The sequence below is a fragment of the Pinus tabuliformis genome, chromosome 1_1 (genome assembly GCF_031772625.1).
Source record: "Pinus tabuliformis cultivar Carrire ecotype Pingquan chromosome 1_1, CPIR1, whole genome shotgun sequence".
Taxonomy (NCBI): domain Eukaryota; kingdom Viridiplantae; phylum Streptophyta; class Pinopsida; order Pinales; family Pinaceae; genus Pinus; species Pinus tabuliformis.
The window spans coordinates 64,971,626-64,988,097 of NC_142297.1; the positions used below are offsets into that span (position 1 = coordinate 64,971,626).

Consider the following 16,472-nt stretch of genomic DNA (forward strand, 5'->3'; position numbering starts at 1 on the left):
GTTGTCATTCAATACCACCAAACGCCAAATTAGTGATCCATTATGCAAAACCACAGACCAGAGTGGAAACATGACTTGCTCATCGGATTTGACAGAAAACTTTCTATTATCGCTTCTAGCCTCTCCCTGAATGAAAATGTAGACAATGCCAGTTTTACACAAATCATTATTCATGACATTTTTTTTCACATAGTAAAGAATCATTTGCATTATAACGCATAATTTAAAACTGACTACAGTAAAAGTAATGGACGAAAAAAAAGATAACTGTTATGGCTCATCTAACTGTTTGAAAAAATCCCGCTGAACAACTATATGGTAGTGTAGCAAACTAACAAGGGAATTACTCTCATATTTGCAGATGAATTTCTGGGGTTTTCTCGTATAAAAATAAAACACAGCCTGCATGAATTCGTATTGTATCCTTCCCATGGAATTAAGACAAAATCTGACGACCCTTTCCAAAATCAAAACATGAGAATTCATTTCATTGGACAGCAATGTAATCAGAACTTGAAGAATTCAATCTCATCTTTAGTTCCGCAATAATCTCATCCCTCGGAACCTCCTCTTGTCTCTTAGCTTGAATGTCTCTCAGTGTAATCAAACCCTTCTGCAGTTCATTCTCACCCACGATCAACATCCAAGGTATACCAGCCTTCGATGCATCAGCTATGCATTTCACAATTTTTCTGCTGTTTGTTAGAACAAATTCCGCTTTCAATTTGGCAGCCCAGAGCTTACTGACTAGTTCAATAGCTACCCCCATATCATCTCCTAAGGCCACCACCAAAACTTCTGTCTGTGTGGCAGAGATTACCTGCAAAAAATAGAATGTTAATATATGCAGCAATTCTTTTAAATGGGGAGACTCAGCTCCTTTCTGAATACAGAGATTATCTAGGTGAATGTCACGGATTAAGAAAGAGAAAAAAACTAAACTAGAATTAGTGGAAAGCCTACTCAATGGCGGAAACAAAAATTACTAGATCTCTCAGCATTTCAAAATCCCGATAAAGATATTTATTGCCAAAAACAAAGTTGACTAATTCAACAAATAACGGAAGGCAATAGAAGTAGGATACAACTATAGTGTGTGAACTGTGAAGAACTCTGTACAGTTCGTATACAAATATTAGTCGAACAAATATCTTAAACAAATTGCAATTATAGAAGTGCCAATAACAGAAAAACTTGATGTGGTAACTTTTCTCAAAATTGCTGATATAAAAACAAATTCACAACAGTAAATCAATAGAGTCTAAATAAGAAAAATAAATCGTAGAGATTAACACATAAAACAATTAACAAAGAACACCTGGCGAAAATTTAAGTTTGACTCTAAAACTAAGCCTTAAAGTGTCTACATAGAAAACAATATTTTCTGTGGAATATCAGATACCAACCATAACTATGTTTACATGTAATCTTGAAAATGATTCACAGGGAATGCATCCATCATATTTCAGGAACAGGGCCCAAAAGGGATGGACATCCCCAAGTAATCCTCACCCAAACAAAGCATCCCACATGCATCAGGGCCCAAAAGGGATGACATCCCCAAGTAGTCTTCACCCAAACAAAGCATCCCACATGCATCCCTTGTTAAAGAAGACCATTTTATTGATCAATGTTTAGCCACTGTGCTTCTTCCAAATTCAGAAAGCATTGTTCAAATTATGGTAATCTTTACTTGTGCTCTGGTAAAGTGCCCTCATTAATTGTATCACTCAATTATTGTTTAAGAGTCAAGTTTGATCAATGTTTAGCCACTGTGTTTCTTGCAAATTCAGAAAGCACTGTTCAAATTATGGTAATCTTTACTTGTGCTCTGGTAAAGTGCCCTCATTAATTGTATCACTCAATTATTGTTTAAGAGTCAAGTTTCAACCTAATCACATTATTTTACACTACTTTAACTGACCAAGTTCAGCTTAAGCATTTATATGGCCCCATTAACTCCATGAAAGGTGGCACCCCACATGATGAGTAGCGTGCAAATACACAAGTCATGCCCCATCTTTAACACCATTTTCATTCATCTTATGATCAATTCTTTAGCCTCACAGCATGATTCCTCAGCCTATGTGCACCATCTCTCTCACACACACGTGCTCCTACTAGTATGATCTACTCGTGCTCCTACTGGTATCTTAATCTGAAGAGTTTCACCTGGTTGGATTACATATTGCTGAAATTTTCACCACAGATCTTTTTTTCTCTTTTCCTTTTTTTTCTATAACCCAGGAATTGGTGGCCACTATGTCCATGAAATATTTGTACCAGGCAGATCCACCCGTCAGGGATCACTTCCTGCCGGCTCAACCACGGAGCCTGACCCCGAAGGTGTTGAGAGAATTGAAAATGTGAACTCTCAATAGTAAAGGTGTTTTAACGGCAAGGGACTTTACCAATTGAGCTAACCCTCGGGCCTAATTCTTACCATAGATCTATGACTTCAACTTTGGTATTAAAGCCACTGTGACTCCTTCCCTATCCAACGTTATATTCAAGGTTGTTTCTGGTCTGAAACAGGGGCTTTCAGAATTTATTGGGACAGCAGCAAATTTCAAGTGATTTTTTCACCAGGGCCTTCTTTTGGCATTTTTTTTTATCTTTTCAGCAGGATTAAGGGGATTCTTTGTGTAACTTTTTCTTTTGACTCAATATTGATGGTTTTCACTCTCAATAAGTTCTCTCTCTCTCTATCTCACAGCATCAAGATGTTCAGTTTTCCAGTCTCGGACTCACTTTGTATCACCGCACCCATGATACTGTTATATATATCTTACCCATGATACTGTTATATATATCTTTTTTGGTGTTGGTTAGACCAAGTGATTAGCTTAGCTAGATACTTACCTATGCTGAATTTTTTCTTTAGCTTTCTTTATCTTTTTTTCAGCATTACGTAAAAGTTGCTTTTGCACTCCCCCATTGTATTCAACTGGATGCATCTTTTAATCCCATTGACCTACTTTTGTGATCATTTGTTGGACAATAATAAAATTATCTTATCTTTATCTTATCTTATTTAGCTTATGTGAATGAATACATGAGTGTCTCTGAGTACAGGCATCTCAAATCTTTAATGCATGCTACTGGTAAATGGAAAATCTAAGCCAAGCTCTAAACATAAAGACAGCACAGAAAGAGCTCCAAAGGATCTCAAAATCTTGGTAACAAACCTAACACATACAAACTGCATGAAGACTGTGTTAGAAACTTAATGAAAGTAAACAGTACACAATGCAATAGTGTAAGTTCAGGTACAGCTGCAACCACGCGCTCTTTCAAAGCTAGTGTAAGTTTTATTATTTGGATAACTATATGCACAAATAAGCTAAGCTTATTTCTGGTGATCTCATGTGGCTATCATTTTTGCTGCATTTTCTGAAGGGCATGCTTTAATTTAATAGAATTTAAAAATATATATTCACCATCATTTGCACGCACTATGTTATAATTATGATTGATATAATTATTATAATTTGCCAATTTGAATTTAAATGATTCGCATTGTCTTAAAAATATAGATATACTGATGTAGCATATATATTAAGAAAACTTTAAACAACCATAAAATATTACTTGTAGTAAACCAGAGCATTTACCTTTCCCATACTTTACCCATTTTGTGTATCTTATTTCTGATGAAATAGGTCAAATATACAATCACAAAAATGGAAAAAGGTATTTTATTGAAAAAAGAAATGCATTCATGTCCTTGAATCATCAAAAAAGGATCAACCAGACAGAAAAAAAATGGATATGAAAATAGCATGTGATGATTTTGATATTGGCATAGTTTAAGACCTACTTTATCAATGGTTCATACTTCATCCCTGAAAGTTTCCCCAAATGCACTTCCAGATGTTTTTTGCATGTAATGTAAAAGTTTTTATTCTTTGCTAAGAAACTGAGGCAAAACAGTAACTCACATTTTTGCATTCTTCCTCCATTATTGTAAATACTCTTTCAATCCCAAGGCTCACACCTACTGCAGGAACTTGCTTCCCACTAAACATACCAACAAGATTGTCATAACGTCCTCCAGCTGCAATGGAACCAACCTACAGCACAGATTGGAGAAAATGATAACTACTAAAACCAAAATCACTTTTCAAATTCAGTTTTGCTACCTACTGTAAATAAATCAACAACTAATAAAGAATAATCTATATATCTTCACTAAAGGACAGCCTATATTCTTTCAGCATTCGCAATCATATTACATGAGCAAATACAAATTAAACCAACGCAGAGTCTCTCTCAAGAAGAACTTAGTTGAGAACTTAGTTAACAGATAACTGACACCAAGACAGATTTGGAGGACTTCTTTAACCCCGACCATTAACCAAAAGTGGGAAAAATGGAATGTCAACATACAATTATGAACTATATATAGAACTAGTGGGCCAGAATTCAAGACAAGAATGTACATAAATATATTGAATAAATTGCGAAAAATGTTGCTATCCTCCCCACCCATGTTCAATTCCCATAAGTGACATGTTAAGGTCATATTGAGTATATTGTTGTAATGACTTCAAGCCTTCTTGTTGAATGGCATTAAGCCCTAAAGAATATCTTACCCTCACCTAAGGCCTCGAGTGTAGGGTGCTTGGTTACGGGAAAAACACACACACACACCCTGAAGGTTAGTTCAATTGGTCAAGTCCCCATTGTTAGAGCACCTTTGCTATTTAGAGGTCACAGGTTCAGTGCCCTAGACACTCTTTGGGGTCAGACTCTGTCTTTGAGCCAGCAAGCAGTGATCCCTTCGAGTGGATCTGCCTGATACATATATTACATGGACATAGCGGTCACTGATCTCCAGAGTCGTGAACCACATTGAAAGGGATTTGAACATGGGACCTCGTACTCACATTTAATTTACATTTTTAATAGGCTTGCCAAGTGAGCTCTCCAGGGTTTTGGGGGGGGGAAGGGTCGGGGGGGGGGGGGGGGGGGCTCTTATAGAGAGATCACATAAAGCAAATGTGAGTACAAGGTCCTCAGGGAGTTCACTTGGCAAGTCGATGAAAACTGTAAAGTAAATGTGAGTACAAGGTCCCATGTTCAAATCCCCAATTGCTTACCCATGGCCACGTGCAAGGGGGCAGCATGTTTCACCTAAGGGTAATAGTGGTAGTAGTCAAAATCAAGCCTATGTCACCCAAGTACAAGACCAGCCCAATTGCTGATTCTTCTATGTTGAATTTTTGTAGCTATGGTTGGTCTTCATAATTGAGTTTTAGCCCTCTAAATGATCAATATAAATGAGAATTCCTAGTCGGCTTCAAAAGAGGGAAATTCAATTTTTGAAATACAAATTATGTCTCCACAATGTCAAGTGAAAATTCTTGGTCAGCTTCAAAAGAGGGAAATTCAATTTTTTAAATACAAATTATGTCTCCACAATGTCAAGTCAGCACTCCAAGAAGATCAAGTCAGCCAGCCTACATGACACACCCATTCGGACCCATTAGTCCACTATATAAAGGCAAATCGATCTCCTCCAAGGCAGACATTCGGATCTCATCAAGACAAGATATCTTCTATTCATTTGTACAAAGGATCAAGGAGGACACAAGTCCGAAGTTGACCAGATCTGACCGAATCTCTTTTGAGCATTTTCGTTGGAAGCGGTCTGAATTTCTGTGGAAGCACAATAGGTCGAAATTCCGCATAGTTGACTAGAGAATACCAAATTCTCCTGAGCAGCAATTTGACTTGGCTATGGACCGTTTGACCAAGTTTGACCTAGATTATGTTGTTGGTTTGTTTGTCTTGAAAAGATCAGATTGTATCTCTTGTTGAATTGAATAATTTCTATAGGAAAGGATTGCTAGGTTTTTCCCTAGAAGAGGATTTTCCCAAGGTAAAAATTATTGTCTCGTGTTTGGCTCTCTTTATGATCCTACTGTCATTTTCGTTTCTACTGCTGATATCTTCTGTGTAATTGCTTAATAATGAATGTGAACTCAAGGAGAACCAAACTAAGAAATCATTAGAAGTAATTATCAGATTAGGTCTTGAAAAATCAACATGGGATCAAAGTGTAGGTGAAAGAGTAGCCCTAGAAGCCCCGGTCCAAACTCTGATTGAAAGGAGGATGATCACCTACTAATATTTCTGTTAACTCATGCAAAGAGAAGAAATTGTTAGGTTTGTTCACATATTCAAGGAAGTTGAAGCTCATAATGTACCAACAAAGTTATGAAGTGAGGGACCGAATGACCTCAAGACGGCCTCAATCCTAAAATAGGTAGGCCTAAGTTCCTCTAGATTGAAGACTAAAATTACTTGCCAGACTTTGAAAATAAAGGAAACCCTAGTTCCATTCTCTGTTGAATAACACATTCTCTTACATTGATGAATGAGAGGGTCATCACATGTTAGAAAGAGACCATCCACATAAAGGACCAGAATGAGAGTCATGTCCTTTTCAACCTTGAAGTATAAATTCGGGCAGCATCGCTCCTTGTAAATCCCAACTTAATAAGATAGCTATCAATCCTCTCTTACCAAACCCCGGGGGCTTGCTTCAACCCATATAGGGCTTTCTTCAACCCTGCATACATGCATCTTACGATCTTGAACTTCGAACCCCTCAAGTTGTTCTACATAAACTTCCTCTTTAAGTGAACCATGCAAGAAAGCAATTTTGACATCCATTTGGTGTAGGCTCCAACCTTGCAAGGCAACAAGGGCTATGATCGAACAGATGGTGGTATATCAGGCAACCAATGCAAATATCTCATCATAGTCTACTCCTTCCTTTTAAGATAAGCCTCGAGCAACGAATCTGGCCTCGAACTTTTCAACACTCCCATCAGCTCCATGTTTGATCTTGTAAAGCCATTTTGAAGTGACCACTGACTTGTCCTTGGGTCTAGGAACCACATCCTAGACATCATTCTTCATGATCGACTCATATTCCTCGTTCATCGCATCCTTCCAAACTTAGTGTTTCATGGCTTCTTTGAATGTACAAAGCTTAGATTGCACAATGGCACTCATCGCAGTTAAGTACCCTTGGTACATGTTCGGCTTCTTGCTTTCACGAAATGTCCGCCTCAGTGCAATGTGTTTCTCAGCATCTTCAAGAGTATCTTTGAGCCACAAAGGTCTTTTTCTTGAAGTAGAGGTCTCACTAGGAAGTGGATCAATGGGATCCACCGGACCTTCCAATTTGGGCATTGGGTCATCAGACAGAAGTTCATCCTTCTTTCTTGCATCATCATCATCATTGTCCTTTCCAGGGATAGGAAGATCTTGAACTTTCCTAAGGGCAGAATCTTCATCGAAAATGACATCATGACTTATTTCCACTTCCCTTTGACCAAGCACATAGATTCTATATGCCTTCAAAGTTTCATTGTAGCCCTCAAACATTCCTTTCTTCCCAGATACATCTAGCTTGTTTCTTTTCTCTTTCGGCACATGACAATATATGGGACAACCAAAAATTATAAAATGAGAAACATCAGGTTTCTTATCGGAGAAAACTGCTTCAAGTGTCTTGAAGTCTAATGCTTGATGTGGGCATCTATTTTGAACATACACAACGGTGTTGGCAACTCCTCCCCATAAGAACTTCGGTAGATCTTGGTCATGAAGCATGGCACGAGTGGATTCTATGATAGTTTGATTCTTCCTTTCAGTAACTCCATTTTGCTCATGAGTATATGTAGTAGTGGTCTCCCTTTTAGTGCCAGCTTCTCTACAATAGTCATTGAATTCATTTGACTCATATTCAGTCCCATTATCAGTCCTTAATATTTTGATCTTCTTCCCTGTTTGATTCCAGACCAAGGCTTTGAAATAGCGAAACCATTTGAACACTTCATCCTCCTCCTTCAAAAAATAGATCCATGTTTTGCGAGAGAAGTCATCCACAAAAATTGCATAGTACAAATATCCACCCAAAGATGTCATGGACAACATACTTGTGACCCTCTTCCTTACATCAAGTAAGGCTTCGTAATGAAGGTGAGAAAATCTTCGGTGCCATAATTCAGATTGAAGAGAAGTATCGCAAGTCATTGCTCCTAATGGACTTCCTCCAACTTGATAGAGACCTTCAACATTGAATCCAAGAGTGAATGCATCTCTTGGGTTCCTTTGCCAAACACAAACCTTCCAAGTTCCCATCAATGAATGTCATCTTGAAACCTTTATCTTCCATCACAGAAATGGAGACCAGGTTCTTTTTCAAATCAGATGCATACAACACTTCTTGTAAATGAAGGGTTTGACCTTGATTTAAGTGAAGAGTAACAGTCTCAATTCCTTTCACACGATAAGTGCCATTATCCCCAAGTATAATCTCCATATTTGTCTTCTTTTCAATCAAGTCTGAGAGAACCTCTTTGTACCCAGTGAAGTGCCTTGAGGCACCACTATCAATCAACCAATGATCCAATGTATCCGAAGGAGAGGCGGTGGCGAGGGCAGAAATAGGATAAAATTATTTTCGCTTTACAACATTAACTTCTTCATACCTAAAGTTTCTCGACTTCTTGGGAGGACAACCATTTCCATTTCGAGCAACGGGAGCATTCCTCTTCCCCTTGTTGTTGAACCTGTTGTTCCTTTGATTTCCATTGCCTTTGAAGTTGTTGTTATTGTTGTCATCATCTCTTGGAGTATCCTTCTTGCGAGGACACTCTCTAGCGAAGTGGCCAAACCTATTGCAATTGAAGCATCTTCCTTTTCTTCCTTCTTTGAATCCCGACTTGAACCCTTCACCTTGTCTTCTTGGATTAGCATTGTTCTTCCTCTTAGCATGAGCGGAGAACGCGGTAGGATTGTTTCCATTTGAGGGCTTGTCTCTTTCCATCATCCTTATTTCTTCTTGAGTGCATCTAGCCAATAATTCATCAAATCCCAAAATCCTATCATTGTTGAAGATGGTAATGTTAAACACATCCCACTCTCTTGTATAAGAGTGAGCTCCCTGTCACCAATAACTTCTCCAATAGATAGGAAATCATTCTTGATTTCGGTAATCCTCATGAAGTAGGATCAAATGGATTCGCCTCTATCCATCTTGATGTCTTTCAACTTGTTCTTGAGAAAGAGAACTCGATTTGCATTATTTACTTTGAACATCCCAACCAACGTGTCATACATCTCCTTAGATGTTTCCAAATCAGAAATATAGGCAACCAAAGGCTTGTGAATAGAATCAACAATAATTTTCTTAGCTTTAACCTCACCTTTCTTGTACGTTGTTTGTGCAATTACGGATGCATTTATCCACTACTCTTCCTTTGACATAGTCCATGGCATCATTTTCTTCCAAAGTCAAATCTAAAGACATCTTCCATGCATGATAGTCAGATTTTTCCTTGAGCTTGTCCTCGGATTTGAAGGTGTAGTTGTCATTGGGACTAGTTCCAAGTTTTTGTCCAACAGCGTCCCTTAGTGATTGCTTTCCCTCACTCTTGCTTGGGCTTTGTCTTCGCCTGAGCTTTGATACCATGTTAAATTTAGATAACGATGGTATGTTCTATACTTTAGCACAATTTACTTCAATGTTGCTTATCAGCCCAATGACAATTTCCAATTATTTCCAGCAGCAATCACATTGACAGTAAATGCAAATAGAACATAAAATCATGTGCAGAAAACAAGCCAAGACAAGAGGACATAAGATTGGGCAGATGTCGGGGAAAAACCCCAATGTGGGGAAAACCCTTTGATCAAATCTTCTTATTATTATTCAATAGTTCAGCAGAGAGAGAGAGTACAAATATCAAATTTACTTACCCAAAACAACCTTGACAAATTTGCAATCAACTGCAGTCAAACTTCAACCCTAACCAGAAAGTCAACACTGGTTAGAATGGCAGCAACATGTCCTAAATGCAACTCGGTCAACCCAAGTCAAACTCGGCCTGAACAACAGGTCAAAGTTAGCCCCAAACAATTCAATCAACGATCAAAGGAGAGAGAAATGCTACTGTAATTTTTTGCAGTGAAATCTAAAGTCAATGTTGACGTCAACGCTGGTCAAATCACCCAAAAAACATTGGTTTTTGTGCCCAGCAACTCAACCTAGGAAGATCGAAATTCAACCCTGAAAATTGAAGTCAAAGAAGGTCAAATAAGCCCTGGTCAATGTTGGTCTGTTTCTCTGAAATTCAGCCTGCACTTAACCCTGAAATTTTTGACCTCCTGCCGCACGTGCGAAGAAGAGAGAGAGATTGCCCAACTTGTACGAACCAATCAAGAGAAGAGAGAGAGATGAATGAGGTGTTGAGTGAAGTCCAAAAGAGGAGAGAGGTCACTCCTATTTATACAATTCGTTGAGGATGAGGAGACACATCCATTGGGCTTCTTGAGCCGACATTTGAGTGAGACCGACCTTGACAATTTGTGCATGAGAGAGAATAAATTCAAAATTCCACTTCTGCTTGTCAGAATGAGATGATCTTTATATCAAAATTGGGCCTATCAAAAAGAGGAATCCAATGCAATAATCATCTCCATCATATGAGTTGCCCCAAGGTGGAATTTGGCCCTAGTTACCAATTTTAACACCACATATAGTTACCAGTCCCTAGCTTTCATTGAGTTGGTGAAACTATGAATGAGGTGTAGAAGTGAAACAAAGAGGTAAAACTAAATAGTCTCAAGCCAAAAGAGTCAAGCACCAAACTTTGCAAGAATGATGCGTTGGGGTATTCTCTAGTTGCATTTGATAATGCGTTAACGGAGAAGGATATGCCCTCTCTCAATTGAAGCCCAATCTCCCTCCTGTAAACAAGGCCCCCAAACCTCTAAGCCATAAACAATTGTGGGCTAGACAAGGGAATCCATGATAGACATCCTAGATGGAATGTCCTAAAAACTATGTTGAAAGCATTCGCTTAAGAACAGCTATGGTTGTGTAACCTTTATTGACCGAAGGTTGAAGAGAAAGTTAAACATTAAAGCAAGGCCCTAACAATTGTACATCCAAATAAGTATGTGTTCATGATCTAAAATCACCTCTCCTTTTGAAAACGAAATCATGATCCAATAGTACCTTCTTCAACCCATTGAACATCATCACCTTGGTCTCCCCTCTGTTCATTGTCAATAGTCGAAGGTCACAAAAAGTGCCAAAGCATCTAGATATGACTATAGGCCTCCTGGAGATGAGACTAAGAGGATCACATCATCAACAAAGCGAAAGAGAGAAATCAAGACCCAGTGGACATGTAAACCATAGCCATCCTTGTAAAATCTCATGACAGTGGTCAAAAGTGTCACTAAAATACTAGTGCCACAAAGCCTCTAATAAAGCCTCTCTTTGAAATGTGCAAATGCTTCAATGATGATGAGCCTCCTCAATAATGGCCTTAAGTGTGCAAATATGGTCAGTAGTTGTTACCCTGGATAGAAACCTACATGTCCTCGGGCCCTAAGACCTTGTTATCAAGCTTGTTGAAAAACCATAAGTGAAGCACTCTAGCATAAAGCATGGAGAAGGTATGCCCAATCATGATGATCTTGCAGTTATTAGGATCTAAATTGGCCTCTGATTTAACAATCAGATGGATAATGTGTTGAGACCAATGAACAACACCCCTTACCCAACCCCCTTGAGAAGGAGGTGGTCACTATGCATACCCAATCTTCAAATTGCCGATAATGGGGTATAAAAATTCTTGACTTTTTTTTCTTCTTTTTCAACTTCTCTAAAATCAAAGATATTGCCTCCCAAAGATTTTACCCCATCACCTCATCTGATTGCCATGTGGCAGTCCATCGTTGGCCTGCGTGGCAGTTGCACCCCATCCCTCCTCATGCCTCCGGGATGACGTCTAGTGACACACTATGTCACATGGTTCGAGTTCGACAACGATTAAGTTCGATTCAAATTCGAATTTTCCGATCAGGTTCAAATGAGGTTCGGCATTAGGTTCGACTATACATATTTTTCAATATATATATATATATATATATGACCTCAGTCTAATGGAGCAAGAATAGCCTTGTATAATGGACGTTGCAAAGATTGAAGGATTAGACATTCTCGGCATATCTGTTTTAGCATACAAATCTACCTAGACATATCACAATTGCACAGCGAGTGATCTCGACATACCTGTGAGGATCTCAGCTGAATGGAGTAGCAAAGATTTAGGACAAAGGCACAGTGTCAATGGATCTCGCATAGCAATCTTGGCATCAAGGCCTCGGTGATACTCCTGTAGAAGTCTAGACTCTAGACAAAGAACAGCAGTGATAGAACCTCTCTCGGCCTAATAAGATTGATGTTAGACGTTGTCTCAATCACATATCTATATATATATATATATATATATATATATATATACTACAATTATGGCACAATAACAAAGCCGCAGAAATGATCATTCTCGGAGGATACAAATTTATGTTGCCTGTGACTCCCTTTTGTCCACTATAAACATAGAAAGACTCGTGAAGAAAATGCTTTGATCTTGCTATCCTCCATAAATGCTAAACAATGTTGCAACCGGAATATTGTGTGGGTTAGCTAGAGATGTATTTTCCTATTTATCTGCACTGAACAAAATGTTAATGTACATCGACAATAATGTTCCATCGTTAGAGGAGCTTAGAGTATTCACTGAATGGAGGAATTTTCCTCAAAGGAATTTAGAAAGTATTATTAAGTTAGAAATGTCTTCCATAGTAGAATAATCATTAGTGTATTAGCCACTGAGGACACACGGTACAATCCCTGCATAACAAAGAGCCACAGTAACCATTACAGTGTCGGAATAAATGAGACAGTAAGGACCTCAGTGTAGTGAGGAATAGTATCTCATCTCGGTGGATCTATTTCTTAACAGTCAATATATATATATATATATATATATATATATATGTAATGGAAAGATCTTCGGATCCCTCACTATCTTTACATGATCTCACTATCTCGGTGTAAGAAAGATCACAATGATCCTGCAGTCATGGAATACACTCTCGCATGATCACAGTCAACATGATGGTCTAGAGTACAATGATGAAGGTAGGATAAAACAGCTATCATGGTTGTCATAATGAAGTTCTCAGTGCATCATTAAAAAAAATCGAACCTTAAAAAATTCTTTAAAATTCGCCTTCAGGTTCGTTGAGGTTCGTTCAGGTTTGTTTAGGTTCGAGTTCGTTCAGGTTCGACGAACCTGAACGAATTTCAAATTATTTTTTTCAGGTTCGTCGAATTTCGAACCTGAACCTTCAGGTTCGCCGAACCCTGTGACATAGGTGACACATCATCCTGCTCTTTCCATGTTGTCGGATTCCCAAGCATGCTTTTTTGATAATCATCGGGGTCATGTCACAAGTTTATGTGTGGGTGGGGTCGTATGGCCTACTCTTCCCATTGGTCTGCCTTTACACTCTTACTACCATCGCATGTTATCCCACGTCACCCCGCTTCCTTCACCCTGACACCTCCTTTGCTACACCTCTTCTCCAAGGTCATAGCGTAGGGATGACCTAGCTAAGGAGACCCTTTCTCCACCAACTGGATACGCTCTCCACCAGCGTGGTTTGACTTACGTCATCCCACTAGTTTCCTCCCGACATTTACAATTGACTCCCTACTTTAATCTTCCAGGATGAACTTGTCGAGATGACTCGACAGGTGGGCCAGTCCCTGAGGAATAACACCACAGCAATAGTGCAAGCCCTGCCACACACCCACCTTACATCATCCCGCAAGGCCTTGCCCAGCGCATTCGATTCTTCCGCTCTAGCGTTCCTCCAAGGTGAGACTTTCGGGGTGACGTCATCCCACCTTTATGTCTTGGTGCTCCTTTTGTGCCTTCCTTTCATCCTTCCAAGCTAGACTTTCGAGCTTATGTAAGTAGTGGGCCATCCATCTGGCCAAGGGTAGCGGTGTTGGGCACACGTCATCATGCTTGCATCATCCTGACACTTTATGTCGGAGCCTCCGCTTATTGCTCCTTTCAAATAATCTGGGTGGGGTCGCTCATGTTCCAATTGGTGCACGTGGTGGCTTTGCCATGTCATCTAGCTCATCCTTGCCCGACACTTTCTCTTTGCATCCAACCACATCCTTTGGATTCAATGTTGGGAGGTGACGCAACAAGGAGGTCCACCGCTGACCAATAGCAGGACCGTCGAATTGGTGTGTCCGCTAGCTCAACCGACTGACAACATCTTGGTCGATCCCATCGCTACACAACACAGTCCTCTGGGGTAAACCTTCCAAGCCACATTACGATAACTTCATCCAATTGTGTTAAAGGCAATCAAGTCGCGCCAATGTGAAGCCTCCATGACTAGGTTTCTAGCTAGTTAATGATAAGGTTGTCCAGTTCTATCTTATAAGTTCAAGGCTTAGTCCATCCTGTGCCACATCAAGCTTTCCATCAATCTTTGCCATAGCCCGACGAGGGGAACGTTTCCCAACCTTATGCGATGCGCCCGACTTGGATTTTCCCAAGTATAGAGGTAACTCGCTTCAACTCCTCACCAATCGCTTCTCACTGGTTGATCCAACCAGGGCTTTGTCACTGAGGTTTTATAAGCATCATGGTCAACATCGAGACTCGGCACCAACAATGGCGGAAGTGGCTTGCTAATGCACCATGTGGTGCTACCCCTCTTGAGCTTGGGCAAAGGCCACTCCAACGAGTTTCTGGCCCTCGGTTGTACCCCGCTCTATAATAAGGGCATTCCATGGTCACTGGCATAGGCGCTCCATTAGCCCCACTCTGTCATGGAACTACAGTGATATCCTAAAAGGCTTCACCTAGTCAGCCACACGCCAAGGGTTCCAAACTCCATGATTGGCCTGTAAGCAACCCTATGGCGCGCCACACTATGCAGAGGCTTCCAGGGCTTGGCAAGCTACTCCTTGATGATAGTAGAAGATATCTAGGCTATTGATAATGGATGGCTCGCTAAGAAAAGCCTAAATGGGTTTCAACTATCCTTCCACTAAAAGAAAAATAACCCTTTCAATGTTAGCATGACACCTTTTGCACTGGTTCAAGTGCTTATAGCCAAGCGAGGGTCTCTTATGTAATTATTTCATGTTAATAAAATGGGCTCCTGTGTCGAATGTTCCAAGTTTAACAAGTTTATTCCAGATCCTTATGGACCATCTAACACTACCTATAACATCTCATAATGCATTTGTGTTACCTACTTATAAGCAGTTTACAACACATTTCATTCAAAATAAGGTTCAGCTCTGTGGTATAGCATGGTCCTCATTATCACGTGCATCATTATACCTTTTGTGCATCATATGTTCTATGATCAACACCAACAAGCATATCACATAGTACTTCATTTCCAATTCAAAAGCACACACTCACTTAGTTTATTTAACATTGTCATTCATTTCAGAGAAGCAACAGACACAAATATATTTAACATATCCATCAGTGTCGTATCCCCACAAAGGTGTAACCACGTGTTCATGCATTGTTAGTCTCCTCTAGAGATGCAGTGCCATTTCAGCTAGAATGCAACATAAATTCTTTAACATTTAAACAAGTCCAGAAGATTACTTATCTTTAAAATCTGCAGGGAACGAGTCAGGGACAAGGACTCTCCACCCAACCATAGATAGTTGCAGCCACACTTACTTGCAGTTGTCACTGCCGAGTCGAATCCCAGAGTCTCAGGGGGTGCTTGCTTAAGGGAATCGATCACCATCTGCCAACTGAAAGCAAGGAATCCCAAAGAACCTCTTCCTCAATCCCACTAGTTGACTGCTACCATCTTCTTTAGCACAAGGAGTCCAGAGGTTCTCTACCTCACCCCCCCCAAATGCGCACACAGTGATTCACTCCCTTCCAGGGAGTCCAAAATCCACTATAACAGTAAGTCAATAACCAGAGGTCTTCAATAAACTCTTCCTTTGATGTTGCTTCAGGATTAGCCTCTTCCCAAGCTGTCTAGGGCTCCAGAGCTTGTTATCTCAACCCACAGCCTCCAGGAGACCCAAACTATTACAAGGCTCCAGAGATTACATCTCAACCCACAACCTCCAAGGACCCAAGTTGTTACAAGGCTCCAGAGTCCAGGGTGTTAGAAAATCAGAAATGCAAAAAGATTTTCTTATATAGATAATTACTTGTGTATTCCTTTGTTCTTATTAACTTTGTTTATGCTTTTTCTTTTATCTTCGTTTCATCAAGCAATTGTCAAATCAAAACATGAAGATCAAGTACACTATATATAGCCGCTCAACCAAGGCTAAAACCCCTCTATAGGGGAAATCCCAGTCAGCTCTTCCATTAGTAGATTCAAATCAAGATGAGACAATCCAAGACCTTTTAGACCTAGACAAAGACCTCCTCCAACCATCAAATCAGCGCTTCCTTCCTATAGATGATCCTTGCAAAAGTCTCCAAGTACCAATGTTACAATTGCAACTTCAATCCAGAATTTTGGCCCCCAACTACAGAACTTCGGACCTGCAACAGATTCAGAATTTCGAC

At 39.8% G+C, this 16,472-nt stretch overlaps 1 protein-coding gene across 1 annotated transcript in view; it reads right to left on the reverse strand.

Annotated features, from left to right (window-relative positions):
* Nucleotides 1-245: 245 nt before the first annotated feature.
* LOC149211590 (Class II aaRS and biotin synthetases superfamily protein) overlaps nucleotides 246-16,472 on the reverse strand; it is a 91,282-nt gene continuing 75,055 nt past the window's right edge. The window contains exons 6-7 of the mRNA XM_089391547.1: nucleotides 3,942-4,073; nucleotides 246-820 (exon numbers count right to left, since the gene is read on the reverse strand). Coding sequence (XP_089247673.1) covers nucleotides 488-820; nucleotides 3,942-4,073 — 465 coding nt within the window. The 3' untranslated portion in view covers nucleotides 246-487. The remainder of the gene's footprint in view (nucleotides 821-3,941; nucleotides 4,074-16,472) is intronic.